Here is a 16,398-nt window from a genome sequence, read left to right on the forward strand (position 1 = left end):
AGGCACGTGGAGGCCACACACAAAACTGAGCCTCATCAGGAGCATGCCGAGGCGTTGTAGGAAGGTCATACAGGCACGTGGAGGCCACACACAATACTTAGCCTCATTTTGTCTAGTTTTAAGGACATTACATCAAAGCCTGTAGTGTGTTTTTCAACTTTAATTTTGCGTTTGAATGCAAATCCAGGACGCCATTGGTTAATGCATTTGATTTCCATTGATTTTTTTTTTTTTTTTGTGATTTTGTTGTCAGCACATTCAACCTTGTACAGAACAAAGTATTCAATGAGAATATTTCATTCACCCCGATCTTGGATGTGTTATTTGTTTGTTCCCTGTTATTTTTTTGAGCAGTGTATCTATTGTATGCATGTACTTCAACCTTCCTTCCAAATTTCCATTCAGCCAGATAAGTGTCACCCATCTAAAGTGATTAGTAAACATGGAGCCCATCAGCAGGCAGCACTGATGACATCACACGGTGCCCTGAAGATGAGACCGCCTAAGCTTCAACATCATATTATAGAGGAGACAAAGTCCTGAGTCCTCCACTCCCTGTCCTGACAAAAATGTCTTCCCCCTGTTCCTTATAAACTACTGTACCCTGTATCAGCCAGTCAGGAGCGACATCGCAACTCCACTGCAGCACTGGGCTCCAAACTTGCCTGTGCTAACACAGCTCGTCACTATGTAAATCCTGTGTAAAACTGTGTAAATCCTTTTTTTCTGAAATCCAGAACTAATTACTATTCAGATGAGATCAAAAGTGTCTCCTGTCAGCATTAGAAATACGTGAAGCCCCGCCCCTACGGAACTATAGTTAAATGATCTCCCTTAGAACGTTCATTCTGAGAGTTGTGTCCTTGCTCTTTCATGTCACTTTGCACCAAGACCTTATCAAATAGTAAAAGCTGATGGTCAACACTGTACTATACCTAATTGTGGCCTTATTACTATGCAAATTCTAGTTACCTGAGAACCAGGACTAACACTTGGTCAGCTGGGAACAAGAGTTTCATTTCTCTCCTGTATATAGCACAGCTATAATTAGCAAGTGAGAGTGCAAGTAATATCATCAATTGGAACAGTGTATATACCTGAAGCCCCGCCCATGCGGAACCACAGTTCATCAATTTCCTTCATTGTGAGAGTCATGTAATCTGGCCTAAATGGAACTTTGTACCATGACCACGTAAAAACATTGGGTTGTCCATTGATATAACCCTTTGAACACAATAGTTGAATAATTTATATGGAAATGGCAGACACTTTGGACAGAGTATCTCTCTAATGGTCCTTTACCAGCACAGTGTGATGCACAGGGGTTCTTACACTTGAATATAGTCTTGAAACTGAAATAAAAGTGATCTTGGCACAGTCTTGAGAGTTTCTGAATTTATTTTTTTTCTAAAAAATTTGAAAATGCAGTTTTGCCTACAATTTAGGATATTACTCACATGCTGTACATGGATGAGTAATGATTTTATTTGTAACTATATTTTAATGTTTTTCTCTCTTTTTCTGTATGACAGTGTATTGAGTGGAACCAGTATTGCTGATATTGTATTACTGGAACAATTATCTTTACTAATGTATTTTCCCACATACAGCATGTTAGTAATACGAATGGTATGCACAACTACATTTTTTTATTAGGATAAAAAATAAATTCAGAAGCTCTAAAGATTAAAGTTTAATTATAGGGAGAGCACCAGGGGCTCAAATCCCGGGGCCCCCACCACTTTACTCATAAGGGGGCCCCGACCAGCAATGTTCTACAGTCAGCTCACTCACAGCTGTCTCTGAGAGGGATGTGTCAGCCTAGAAATATGTGAAGCCCCGCCCTAGAGGAACTATAGTTAAATAATCTTAGAACGTTCAACGTTGCAATTGTGCAAATTCTCCCTCTTAAAAGATTGAATGTATAGTGAAATTTTGAGTGCAAACCTCCTTCCATCAGCAAGGGCATTGAAGATGAAGCTTGGCTGGGTCTTTCAGCGTGACAATGATCCCTAGCACCAGGGCAATGAAAGAGAGGCTTCGTGAGAAGCATTTCGAGGTACTGGAGTGCCCAGTCTACAGATCTCAACCAAATAAAAAAGTTGAAAGTCTGTGTTGCCCAGCGACAGCTCCGAGAACATCTGTTCTAGAGGAGATCTGCATGGAGAAATGGTCCGACATACCAGCAGCAGTGTGTACCTACCTTGTGAAGACTTACAGAAAACATTTGACTTCAGTCTTGGCCAACAAAGGAAATATAACACAAACTATTGCGATTAACTTTTGTTCTATTGTTGTATTTTGCTATGTATCTATGACAACCTCTCGGGGCTCGCGCTTATAATGCGCACGCCCCGGAAGGATGACGTCAGAGGCTAGAGAAAGCGCTACTCAGCGCGAAATGGCCCGTCGCCTTGCCGCTTGTCGGCGTCCTGTATTACCTGCATATCTGTGAATAAAATTTGAAGACTGCATTGGTGAGTGCCGCGATTTTCTTCTTCCATCTGTGACTGCTGCCCTTCTACGTTGAGCACCACTATAGTCTTCACATCTCTGCAGTATATTGCCAGTCGTCTTTACTCCAAACGGTCCCATCACGCCCAAGACTTTAAAGTGCATGTGGGTAGTGCCAGCACCGCTGCTACTTCGTTGTTATTTGATACCTTCTCTTTCTCTTACTGGTCTAGAGCACACCCGAAAACGCACCCTTCAGCGTGTGAACAGAAATGGACCCAGGGATGGAGATCAACACAGACACGGGCACTGCAGAAATGATGTTGAACACAGGCAGAGAGGACGCCGCTGCGTTTTTTGATCTTTGCAACAACAGAGATATGCTACAGATGATCAGCACAAAAACGTTGGAACATAAAGTTTTTTCCCTGGCGGATAAAGAAATTACACTGTTCTGGACTAACCATTCTTTACAGTCCTATAAAGATCACGGACGTGTCCCCAGAGGTTTGCGGGTGTACAAAGAACCAGCACCTGAGTGAAGTTGGCCCCCCCACCTTGTTCAAATCAAACAAAATTGGTGTCAAACGTTTGTGCTACGTTTGTGCTGGTTTGTGCAGCAGAAATTTTTGTTTGTGCCGCTATCGTTTTTAAGATTTTAATGAAAGTTTCCAGAGGTCATCAGAGGTCAACCAGCCCCCCCACGTTGCCCAAATCAAACAAAACTGGGACCGAACAATTCTGCTACGTTTGTGCTGGTTTGTGCTGCTCAAAAGTTCAGCCAGCCCCCCCACATTAACCGAAGCAAAAATTTTCGTTTGTGCCGCTATCATTTTTAATATATTCATACTTTTTTGCAGAAGTCATCAGAGTTCATTTCTTCCAAAGTACAATGTGTTTGCTAGCTCCCCCTGGTGATCAAACCAGGGAAGTGTCACTAGGTTTGTTTTTTACCAGTTCATCCTAAACACCTCAAACACCTGAACATACCTTAAAAATTATAGCAGCACAAACAAAAATTTTTGCTGCACAAACCAGCACAAACGTAGCACTAACGTTTGACACCAGTTTAGTTTGATTCGGTTAATGTGGGGGGGCTGCTTGAACTTTTGAACTTTCATTTATTGTTCATATATTCAAAACAAAAGCAGCACAAACAAAAATTTGCGCAGCACAAACCAGCACAAACGTAGCAGAATTGTTCGGCACCAGTTTTGTTTGATTTGGGCAATGTGGGGGGGCTGGTTGACCTCTGATGACCTCTAGAAACTTTCATTAAAATCTCGAAAACGATAGCGGCACAAACAAAAATTTCTGCTGCACAAGCCAGCACAAACGTAGCACAAACGTTTGACACCAATTTTGTTTGATTTGAACAAGGTGGGGGGCCAACTTCACTCAGGTAGAACCAGCTCAGTATAAGGATGACCCGTTATTTATTGATGCTTGGAAAAAGTTACATCTGCAACATTCTATCGAAATTATGCAATTGGTGCTAGATAGGAATAGAACAGAATATGAACTGATCACCACTGAGCTTTGTAAGGCCAAAACAGAGCTAAGGTCACGCTTATCAGAAAGCCAATTTCAAACATTCTCTAAAAAATTGGAGAAAAAAACGCTGTTGTCACAGATCGAGGTGAAAAATAAGAAGAGGGATAAGTTCCTCCGAGACAAGCAAGACTTCGATGAATGTCGGGTTTTTGATTGGCACACAAGTAGCTACACCCACAGAAGAAGAGGAGGTAATCGGAGAAGAAATACCAAGAACAAAACTAACACAGACTTTTGGACTACTGAATCTGATTCTAGCCCATCGGATGAGGCTGGTTCAAATAACAGGGACACTATAGTTGTTAATAATGCGGATACCCCTGAACCTCCTATCCCTTTAGGAGACGCACACGTCGGGGCAGGCCGCGGAGGTCGAGGGAGAAAATCGAGTACGAAACGGAAGCAGGTCTCTTGGCGGTAACCGAAACATGTGATTTGTGTACTAATCGAACTGAGGTCAACCTTACTAATATTTCTCTTGATGATAATGTGATTTCCTTGTTATCGAAAGGATTGAATTTTGCCATACCCAATGTATTTGATTTTACTAATTTTGAAATAGATTTATTTAAAGCATCACGTAAACTTAATTTACGTAGATTCTTTCATGATAGGTATGTACCCGAAAGGGATCGGAGACCAGGCGAAATCCCTAGCATCATTGGACCCTTAGGGTTCAGTCCCCCTGATGCCACCCCCGAGATTGATATCTCAGATGTTCATTTGTTGCATAACTTGCAGTACATGCCTAGTACTGAACCTACCGGTAATAATATGACACTCACATCTATTGAAGAGTTTAGAGGAGGGGTTCCGTCCAACTTCTGCCCACCCTTGCCGGCCGGCCATCCAATAGATATCTTTGTCCAACGTGTCACCGAAGATGTGACAATCTATCTCCGGGCGAGAGACAGGCACTGAAATTCCTCAAAACGCAGGACAATTTAATAATTAAAAAGGCCGACAAGGGTGGGAACGTGGTGGTGATGTCACGGGACTACTATCTGTCTGAAGCCAAACGATAGCTTGAGGATGAGTGCAAGTATAGACGCCTCGACCATAATCCAACTACTAGTTACTTATCACGCCTCCAGACCTTACTTAGACGTAATGTAGAAAAAGGAGTCCTCTCTAAAAGAACAGCTGAATGCCTCCTCCCAAAAAATCCTACATACCCCGTGTGGTATTTCCTCCCTAAGATCCATAAAACATTGTGCGATCCACCAGGACGCCCTATTGTTGCCGGCATAGGGTCTGTCACAGAACCCATTTCCCAATATTTGGACTGGCTATTACGACCCCTACTGACTGACATCCCGGCCTATCTTAAAGATACGACTGCCTTCTTATTAGCCATTGAAGACATGGTGTGGCAGGACGGATTTAATCTCGTCTCCATCGATGTGGAAAGTCTATATACCCGCATTCCGCAGGACTTAGGCGTTGATGCTGTCCGCCTGGTCCTGCGAAGTGCGGATAAGGACATCGAATATATTGATTTTGTGGGTGACGCATTAGAATTCGTATTATCCCATAATGCGTTTATGTTTGGGGATCGGTGGTATGTGCAGAGAGTGGGCACGGCCATGGGCACCCCAGTTGCCTGTACTTTGGCCAATATATTTCTGGCGGTCTTTGAATCCCGCTTTGTCCACTCTCTGCGCAACCCATTCGCCAAGCATATACGCACATACCTTAGATATGTGGACAATATTTTTATGGTCTGGGATGGTTCACATGACGAATTTCGATCGTTTGTTGACTACCTCAACAGTGCCAACGACATGAACATGAAGTTTACGGCTATATTCGGAGGTGACTCCCTTGACTTCCTTGACGTGAGGGTGAAAGTGGTTAATGGAACGCTGTTTACCGAAGGTTTCAGAAAACCCACAGCGACAAATGCACTTCTACACCACAGTAGTTTTCACCCCCCGCATGTGAAAAACAGTGTACCGTTTAGTCAGTTTTTACGTCTTAAAAGACTTAACAGTGACAGTTTACGCTTTGAACAACAAGCACAGGAATTGGCATTGCGCTTTATACAACGGGGTTACCCAAAAGAAGGCATCCTTACCGCATTTAACAAAGCCAATGCAATTCCTCGAAGGAGTTTACTTTCCAGTGTAAAGAAACGTGGCAACCAGGGTGGCACGAGATTTACTTTCTCTTTCGACTTTAGCCCCCATGATGGTGCCATTCGTGAGGCTATTAATAAACACTGGAATGTGCTCCGCCAACCACATTGGACCAAAATTGGCAGAAATCACAGCTTGCAGGCCCCTTGTGACCTTTAGACGTAGCCCCACAGTAGGTACTGAGCTAGTCCGGAGTAGATACTCCGTTCCCAGACAAAGTTGGCTCAGTCAAGGTGCTCCTAGAGGCAATTATAAGTGTGGACACTGCAACTTTTGTACGCACAATTTACAAGCAAAAACCTTAAATTTAGGGGGTGTAAAAATTGATGTGAAACACTTTATTACCTGTAGAACCACCTATGTGGTGTACGTCCTCATATGTACATGTAATAAATTTTATATTGGAAAAACTATCCGGAATATGTTTACGAGATTTAGGGAACACCTACATTCGGTGTCCACGGGTAACGGTTGTCCCAGACTGATTGAGCACATGAGGCTGCACCATTCTAATGAACCCAATCCACTCCGCTTCGCGGGCATAGAAAAAGCAGAAATTAACCCCAGAGGCGGCGATCGCCAGAGAGAACTCTTGCGCCGCGAGGCTAAGTGGATATTGAGATGCAGAGCCATGGGCCCTCTCGGCCTGAATGACCGTAATGATCTCAGCGTCTTCTTATGACTTTTGAAATAATACTGCTGGGTTTCGCAAAAAAACTTACTGAATTCCACACAGGAAAAGTGCTTTTCTTCTGTATTCTCTTATTTGTTATTGTTTTTAAACACACTGTATGTTATGGACGATTGTCCAAGTTTGTACGTATTAACCTGTGTTGTATTGTTGCTATGTATCTATGACAACCTCTCGGGGCTCGCGCTTATAATGCACACGCCCCGGAAGGATGACGTCAGAGGCTAGAGAAAGTGCTACTCAGCGCGAAACGGCCCGTCGCCTTGCCGCTTGTCGGCGTCCTGTATTACCTGCATATCTGTGAATAAAATTTGAAGACTGCATTGGTGAGTGCCGCGATTTTCTTCTTCCATCTGTGACAGCTGCCCTTCTACGTTGAGCACCACTATAGTCTTCACATCTCTGCAGTATATTGCCAGTCGTCTTTACTCCAAACGGTCCCATCACGCCCAAGACTTTAAAGTGCATGTGGGTAGTGCCAGCACCGCTGCTACTTCGTTGTTATTTGATAACTTTTGTTCTGTTTTTCACCATAATTTGCAGATCATCTTATCTAAAAACATCACAAAAACACAGAAATGTGGTTTCCTACAAACCTAAAAGTAAAGTCATTAGTTCATGTGATTTCATGTCATCGGTTTTCCCTTCATATTTGTTAAGTTTTACTTCTAAGCATCAGTGATTCAGAATGTAATTGCCAAACCACACGATGGCAACCGGCCATCCCCTTCCGAAGAAGACCACGGGGAAATGTTATTATTACGCCTTTTTCCTGTCGTCTGACTCTATATATATATATGAAGGTCTTGTCAGGTTCTCCACAAGAGTCCGTCCAGGAGGGATCAGAGCAGAGCTCCTCACCATGGACATCCTCCACACGCTCCTCTACATGTCCCTCCTCATAGGTGAAGCTTCTTCTCAATATCAGAACTTGGATGTAGATGTTTTTTATTACGTTCTATTGGTCATTCTATGATTTTTCATGTCTTCACTACAGGTGGCGTAGAGATGGGAGTACGGAAAGGTAAGTATTTCCAATGTTTAGTTGTTTAGTTTCCTAGTTGCTGCTTCTTTTAGAAAATTTATATCTATTTTTCGACTGTTCAAAATTTTCTGGCTTTCTTTTGAATTTTCCTTGATTTTTTTTTAATTTGTGCCTTGGGTTGTAACCACCAAATATCTGAGTCTCTATGTAGGCAAAGTGTTACATGTTACACCTTCATCCATACTCTTTCCTGTGTCATTCTTCACCGGGATGCAATGGCGAGTTGAGCCACTTGCCTCAGGCGGCACCACCTGCAACAAGATAGGGGGCAACATTCTACAAAACAGAACCTGAAACTTAAAGAAAGTTAATATCCAATGTTAGCAACGGTGTTAGACAAGGCATGGAGATCGCACTTAACCTGATTTATTACTAGTGGATGGCGCGGTGGGGGCAGTGTCCTATAGCCCGCCTCAGGCAGCAGAGAGTTTAACCCCTAGGCGCACCAGGACGTTATAGTACGTCCCGGTGGCTAGATACTTAGCGCACCAGGACGCACTATAACGTCCTGCTTCTGGCACCGGCTCACGAACGGAGCCGGTACCAGAAGCAGCGGCTGTCAGCTGTCTAGTACAGCTGACAGCCTGCGCTAACACCCGCGATCGGAGCCGACTCCGATCGCGGGTGTTAACCCCTTACACGCCGCGGTCAAGCATGACCGCGGCGTGTAAGGGTCTTCCCCCTATGGATCGGATCCCCCGTGCCGCTTACCGGGGGATCCGATCCTCTCCTGGGCAGCTCCGAGGACTGGCATGTGCCCCGGAGCTGCCCGGTTTCCATGGCAGCCAGAACCCTTCCGGGTCTGGCTGTAAACTGTCTGAGCATGCGCAAGCTTGCTCAGACAGTTTACACTGCTCTACAATAAAATAGTATTGTAGAGCAGTGTATTGAACTTAAACCAGTGATCAGAGTATCACTGGTTTAAGTTCAAGTATGTAGAAGTAAAATTATGCAAAAACACTTAACACTACACATTATAATAAATAAAAAATAAATACATAAAAATATAAGCCCCTAAAATGTCACTTTCCCATAAAAACACTTAATAAAGTATAAAAAACATAAAAACACAAAAAACCCCCGCATGTTTGGTATTGCCGCGTCCGTAACAATCTGCATAATAAAACAGAATCATTACTGGACCCGCACGGTAAACGCCGGAGGAAAAAAACGCAAAAAACGTTCCGAAAAAAAGATTATTTTTAATTAATACCCTATAAAAAATGCTCTAAAAAGTGATTTAAAAAATTTTATGCACTCTAAAATACGCCCACTAAAAAGAACAACTGTTCTCGCAAAAAATAAGCCCCTAACAAGATTTATCTGCCAAAAAATAAAAAAGTTATGCATATGAAAAGATGGTGATGCTAAAATGAATACGATTTTCTCCAAATTTGTTTTTATTCAGTACAATTGAATAAAATACACAAAACCCCCACATATTTGGTATCCCTGCGTCCGTAACAATCTGCATAATAAAACAAAATCGTTATTAGACCCGCAGAGTGAACCCCGTAAAAAACAACCTCAAAAAACTCTCTCTGAAAAAAAGATTTTTTATTAATGCCCTTTAAAAATGCTCTAAAAAGTGATTTAAAAAAGTTACGCAATCTAAAATAAGACCACTAAAAAGAACAATCCTTCTCGCAAAAAATAAGCCCTTAAACAGATTTGTGAGGTGAAAAATAAAAAAGTTATGCATATGAAAGACGGTGATGCTAAAATTAACAACAATTTTGCCAAATTACTTTTTATTCAGTAAAAATGGAAAAAAATAAAAAATATATATAAATGAAGTATTTTTGTAATCGTGGCAACCCATAGAATAAAAATAATATACTATTTTTATGGTATGGTTAACGGCCAAAAAAAAAACACATAAAAATGTTCCTAAAAATTGACGATTTTCATTTCCTCGACCAACAAAGCTTTAATTAAATCTCACCAATTAGCTATAGATGCCCCAAAATTATGTACCAGAAAAGTGCATCTCATGTGGCAAAAGAAATAAGCCCCTATAGGTCCTCAATAAAAAAAGAAAAAAATTATAGCCTGTACAATGTGACATAGCAAATTGGATCTGGATGACGCCTCCTTCCCTCCTATGCCCAGCCGTGCGCCCATACAGCAGGTTACCACCACATATAGGGTATCGGTGTACTCGGGAGAAATTGGGTATCAAACTTTGTGGAGCCTTTTTTCATTTAATCCATTGTATATGTTTAATTTTCCACCCAAAATGAGTGTATTGTGAAAAAATATTACAATTTTCAGACTGCACCTCCGTTTTGTTTTAACCCCTATAAAACACCTAAAGGGTTAACAAACTTCTTAAAAGTGGTTTTTCATACGTTGAGGGGTGTAGTTTCCACAATGGGGTAATTTATGAGTCTAGCTATTATTTAGGCCTCTCAGTGTCAATTAGAAGTTGAGCAGGTCCATCTAAATACGGGTTTTGGTGATTTTACAAAAAATGTGAAAAATGATACCTAAATTCTGAGCCTCAGAACATTCTAGTAAAATATGTGGAATCTTAAAAAAACCATACCAACATAAAGCAGACATTTGGGAAATGTAAGTTATGAATTTATTTGGGTGCTATGACTATCTGCATCAAAAGTAGAGAATTTAGAACGTTGAAAATATAGAATTTTTCCAATTTTTTGCCAAATTTTGTTTTTTTTCATAACTAAACGCAAAAGATTTCATCCAAATTTTTAAACTAATTTGAAGTACAATGTGTCACGAGAAAACAATCTCAAAATCCCCTGGATATCTCATAGCATTCCCACGCTATAACCACTTATAGTGACACAGGGCAGATTTGAAAAATGGGTCCGCGTCCTTTAGGCCAAAAGATGCTGTGTCCCGTAGGGGTTAAGTTCACCCCTAGCGGGGTGTTTAGATACAGCAGCTCACCTCAATGTAAGGTGGATACTTATATAATTCCACATAAGATACAAACATTTATCTCTTTGTAATGTAAATGTCTGTATAATGGCACATTAGATACAGCAGCTCAGCTCTACGTACGGCAGACACCTCTATAAAATGGTATACAAGCTGTACACAGTGATTACACGCCAGTCACGTCTAGCAATATCACCTGTGATTGTAGTGAGAACCGAGCAAAAGGAGAACACTGTAGTCCTACAGCTGAATATTTCTCCATAGCCTTCATAGCCTTAGTTACATGACAATATACTGAACTATAGTTATGACATTTAAAAGTTAAAAATCTGTAATAAAGCTCAGTGCATATAATAAGGTTGAAGGATTTATGATTCTTAAATTGCTATGAATCAAAGAAGATCAAGGTTTTTGTACAGCAGCTCATGGTCTCTACTTCTTTATTGATGTTTTTCTCTAAGCACGAGAAGCAAAATGTGCTGAATCTGGAAAATGGCTGAACTGTTATAGAGATCCTATCGTCTTTGAGTGTAAAAATCAAGAAACTATCGACTCAATCAGCAGGTAAGAAGATATAAAAGTATTGTAAATTTATGTAAATTTCTGTGCTTCCTACCCTTAACCCCACCCCTGAGGGACCACATACAGTATAATATCCCTCTATTGTCCCACTATAAAGTGGCCCCTACCTAGGAGATTATACAGTGCTTGAAAAAGCTTATTTGAAGGTAGAAGACCCCCTTTAAGTCAGTTTATAGGTTGTAATTGTTGTCATTCTTCTTCTAGTATACATAGCGATAAGTATGAAGACAGAGTTTGGGCGTTTAGTTGCAAGAGAAATCTCCCTATATCCGGGCGATGCTATTGGACGCCTTATGTCAATGACTATGATGGATTGCTAAACTATAACTGCCCACTAGGTGAAGCACTCTCAGGTCTTCATAGTGAGCATGACACTTACTACCATGACCGAAGGTAAGTCAATGCACCTGACATCTGCATATACATAAGACCTCCAACTACAGGCCAACCCTAAAGCCCAGATCACTCTCCTGCTTTTCTGGCCGCAGGACCTGCACTGATCATGTGACCATGTTTCTGCAGGTCCTTTACCATAAAGTATAGAGTCCCTACCTCTCTTATGTCATATTGACCGCCTGGTATCAGCATACAGTATAATTCTCAAAAATGTTGCATGGCTCTTAAAGAAAACTATTTTTGTTGTGACCTAGATGGAAATTTTACTGTTGTGGAACAAATGTAAAATACATCGCCGGATGCCAAGGGACCGACTACGTCAACGGGTTTGATTCTGAAATGAATTTTACGGTCCCAGATGGATATGTCCTGGTGGGAGCATTCAGCGAACATAAGAATTACTTTGAGTAAGTGGAGGCAATGATTTAGGCTGTGACATCATCTATTGTCAGTAGTGATGTAATGATGGGTCAGTGTTATCTATATAGAGGTCACTGTACAGGGAGGGGGAGGAGATAAGCTGTGACATCATCTATTGTCAGTAGTGATGTAATGAGGGGTCAGTGTTATCTATATAGAGGTCATTGTACAGGGAGGAGGAGATAAGCTGTGACATCATCTATTGTCAGTAGTGATGTAATGATGGGTCAGTGTTATCTATATAGAGGTCATTGTACAGGGAGGGGGAGGAGATAAGCTGTGACATCATCTATTGTCAGTAGTGATGTAATGATGGGGCAGTGTTATCTATATAGAGGTCATTGTACAGGGAGGGGGAGGAGATAAGCTGTGACATCATCTATTGTCAGTAGTGATGTAATGATGGGTCAGTGTTATCTATATAGAGGTCATTGTACAGGGAGGGGGAGGAGATAAGCTGTGACATCATCTATTGTCAGTAGTGATGTAATGATGGGTCAGTGTTATCTATATAGAGGTCATTGTACAGGGAGGGGGAGGAGATAAGCTGTGACATCATCTATTGCCAGTAGTGATGTAATGATGGGTCAGTGTTATCTATATAGAGGTCATTGTACAGGGAGGGGGAGGAGATAAGCTGTGACATCATCTATTGTCAGTAGTGATGTAATGATGGGTCAGTGTTATCTATATAGAGGTCATTGTACAGGGAGGGGGAGGAGATAAGCTGTGACATCATCTATTGTCAGTAGTGATGTAATGATGGGTCAGTGTTATCTATATAGAGGACATTGTACAGGGGGGAGGAGAAAAGCTGTGACATCATCTATTGTCAGTAGTGATGTAATGATGGGTCAGTGTTATCTATATAGAGGTCATTGTACAGGGAGGGGGAGGAGATAAGCTGTGACATCATCTATTGTCAGTAATGATGTAATGATGGGTCAGTGTTATCTATATAGAGGTCATTGTACAGGGAAGGGGAGGAGATAAGCTGTGACATCATCAATTGTCAGTAGTGATGTAATGATGGGTCAGTGTTATCTATATAGAGGTCATTGTACAGGGAGGGGGAGGAGATAAGCTGTGACATCATCTATTGTCAGTAGTGATGTAATGATGGGTCAGTGTTATCTATATAGAGGTCATTGTACAGGGAGGGGGAGGAGATAAGCTGTGACATCATCTTTTGTCAGTAATGATGTAATGATGGGTCAGTGTTATCTATATAGAGGTCATTGTACAGGGAAGGGGAGGAGATAAGCTGTGACATCATCTATTGTCAGTAGTGATGTAATGATGGGTCAGTGTTATCTATATAGAGGTCATTGTACAGGGAGGGGGAGGAGATAAGCTGTGACATCATCTATTGTCAGTAGTGATGTAATGATGGGTCAGTGTTATCTATATAGAGGTCATTGTACAAGGAAGGGGAGGAGATAAGCTGTGACATCATCTATTGTCAGTAATGATGTAATGATGGGTCAGTGCTATCTAAATAGAGGTCATTGTACAGGGAAGGGGAGGAGATAAGCTGTGACATCATCTATTGTCAATAGTGATGTAATGGTGGGTCAGTGTTATCTATATAGAGGTCATTGTACAGGGAGGGGGAGGAGATAAGCTGTGACATCATCTATTGTCAGTAGTGATGTAATGATGGGTCAGTGTTATCTATATAGAGGTCATTGTGCAGGGAGGGGGAGGAGATAAGCTGTGACATCATCTATTGTCAGTAATGATGTAATGATGGGTCAGTGTTATCTATATAGAGGTCATTGTACAGGGAAGGGGAGGAGATAAGCTGTGACATCATCTATTGTCAGTAGTGATGTAATGATGGGTCAGTGTTATCTATATAGAGGTCATTGTACAGGGAGGGGGAGGAGATAAGCTGTGACATCATCTATTGTCAGTAGTGATGTAATGATGGGTCAGTGCTATCTATATAGAGGTCATTGTACAGGGAGGGGGAGGAGATAAGCTGTGACATCATCTATTGTCAGTAGTGATGTAATGATGGGTCAGTTTTATCTATATAGAGGACATTGTACAGGGAGGGGAGGAGATAAGCTGTGACATCATCTATTGTCAGTAGTGATGTAATGATGGGTCAGTGTTATCTATATAGAGGTCATTGTACAGGGAGGGGGAGGAGATAAGCTGTGACATCTATTGTCAGTAGTGATGTAATGATGGGTCAGTGTTATCTATATAGAGGTCATTGTACGGGGAGGGGGAGGAGATAAGCTGTGACATCATCTATTGTCAGTAGTGATGTAATGATGGGTCAGTGTTATCTATATAGGGGTCATTGTACAGGGAGGGGGAGGAGATAAGCTGTGACATCATCTATTGTCAGTAGTGATGTAATGATGGGTCAGTGTTATTTATAACATTGTCATTGTACACGGAGAAGGAGAGGAGTGTGAGGATACATCCTTTAAAGAAGCTACCTACAAACTAAATGTGAAGTTATAATAAGAGACCTTTTTGGTCATGGGGGAAGATTCCTTGATGTTAGGGATTGATAGGGTTAACCTGCAGGAGGCATCAGCCCAATCATGCTGATCTGCGGAATATCATTGAGAAAAATTGCCTCAAGGTGAATGTGGTACAAACAAATACAGAATATAATGGACAAAACTTTTAATAAATAATATTCATAAAATACGCCTCTTCCTGCAAAAAACAAGCCCTTAAATTATCTATACTGACTATATGTTATGTCTAATTGTATTTTCTGTTTATAATACAGAGACAGAAAATGGAAGTTCCGATATTGTAAATCCCAATAATCCACCGGATCCATCGGGGTGAAGCTCCTCCATCAATGGACCCTAGTTATATAATTATGAAAAGGAACCAATCAGCAGGTGTGACCATACAAACTGGAGCCAGAGTTATGTATTGTCCATGGAGAGATGTGTAATCAGACCTTTGTGTGTGTTGTTAGTAGCAGCAGGATTGTGATTTATATTTCCATATTGCCCTGTGGGCGTGTCCTCACACTGCTGTGCTCTGTGCACTAAATACATACACTGCCTGTAGTCTTATTCAAATTCTTATTCAATAAAAGTGTCCTGTAGTGTTGTGTGTTGTTACTTTGCAGTATTATTTATGCGCAGTTCACACTATGTCATGGGGTGTTACAAAGTTTCCCTGGAGCTCAGTGCGTTCACTATAGATAAAGGGAATCTGCGGACCTTTACTCACACTGCTGTGCTATTAACTTTTTGCAAAGAATGCTCCACAGCCTCTTCCCATTGCTCTGAGTAAAAGCTGAAGCAGAGTTGTAGATGAATACTACAGCAGTCACTCAGAGTAGAGGGGAAGAATTCTAGTGCAGTTTAGAGAGTTAAGAGCACAGCAGGGTGAGGATACAACCACTGTGGTACAATCCTGGAATGTGTACATGCAATAGTACAACCAGTCACCAATAGAAGTGATAGGAGGACACACTGCCCCCTGCTGGTGTGATGATGTGGGGGGACATGGCATAGGACAGTCACCAATAGAAGTGATGGGAGGACACACTGCCCCCTGCTGGTGTGATGATGTGGGGAGCTATGGCATAGGACAGTCAGTCACCCCTAGTAGTGATAGGAGTACACACTGCCCCCTGCTGGTGTGATGATGAAGGGGCCATGGTATACGACAGTCACCCCTAGTAGTGATAGAAGGACACACTGCCCCCTGCTGGTGTAATGATATGGGGCGCCATGGTATAGGATAGTCAGTCACCCCTACCAATGATAGGAGGACACACTGCGTGTGATGATGTGGGGGGCTGGAGGCATTACTCGTGTGATGATGTGGGGAGCCATGGCATAGGACAGTCACCCCTAGTACTGATAGGAGGACACACTGCCCCCTGCTGGTGTGATGATGTGCGGAGCAATTGCATAGGACAGTCACCCCTAGTACTGATAGGAGGACACACTACCCCCTGCTGGTGTAATCTTGTGGGGGGACATGGTATAGGACAGTCAGTCACCCCTAGCAGTGATAGGAGGACACGCTAGATACTTATATACACTGCTCAAAAAAATAACGGGAACACTTATACAACACAATATAAATCCAAGTAAATCAAACTTCTGTGAAATCAAACTGTCCACTTAGGAAGCCGCACTGATTGACAATAAATTGCATGTGCTGTTGTGCAAATGGAATAGACAACAGTGGAAATTATTGGCAATTAGCAA

General features: G+C 41.8%; 2 protein-coding genes across 2 annotated transcripts in view; both read left to right on the forward strand.

Annotated features, from left to right (window-relative positions):
* LOC140126138 (hemagglutinin/amebocyte aggregation factor-like) overlaps nt 1–16,398 on the forward strand; it is a 105,994-nt gene that overhangs the window by 10,690 nt on the left and 78,906 nt on the right. The gene's annotated exons all lie outside the window — the stretch shown is intronic.
* On the forward strand, nt 7,630–15,275 carry LOC140128863 (hemagglutinin/amebocyte aggregation factor-like). The gene is made up of 6 exons (XM_072150567.1): nt 7,630–7,742; nt 7,835–7,861; nt 11,254–11,356; nt 11,579–11,767; nt 12,025–12,177; nt 14,949–15,275. The coding sequence occupies exons 1-6, from the start codon at nt 7,700–7,702 to the stop codon at nt 14,986–14,988; spliced, it is 555 nt and encodes a 184-aa protein (XP_072006668.1). The 5' UTR covers nt 7,630–7,699; the 3' UTR covers nt 14,989–15,275.

The sequence above is a fragment of the Engystomops pustulosus genome, chromosome 4 (assembly GCF_040894005.1).
Source record: "Engystomops pustulosus chromosome 4, aEngPut4.maternal, whole genome shotgun sequence".
Lineage (NCBI taxonomy): Eukaryota > Metazoa > Chordata > Amphibia > Anura > Leptodactylidae > Engystomops > Engystomops pustulosus.

Excerpts from the sequence above, each read along its gene's own strand:
- LOC140128863 (XM_072150567.1), top strand. The coding sequence starts at position 7,700 with ATGGACATCCTCCACACGCTCCTCTACATGTCCCTCCTCATAG. Across the intron at positions 7,743-7,834 it reads CTACATGTCCCTCCTCATAG|GTGGCGTAGAGATGGGAGTA; the intron begins GTGAAGCTTCTT and ends TCTTCACTACAG. Across the intron at positions 11,357-11,578 it reads ACTATCGACTCAATCAGCAG|TATACATAGCGATAAGTATG; the intron begins GTAAGAAGATAT and ends TTCTTCTTCTAG.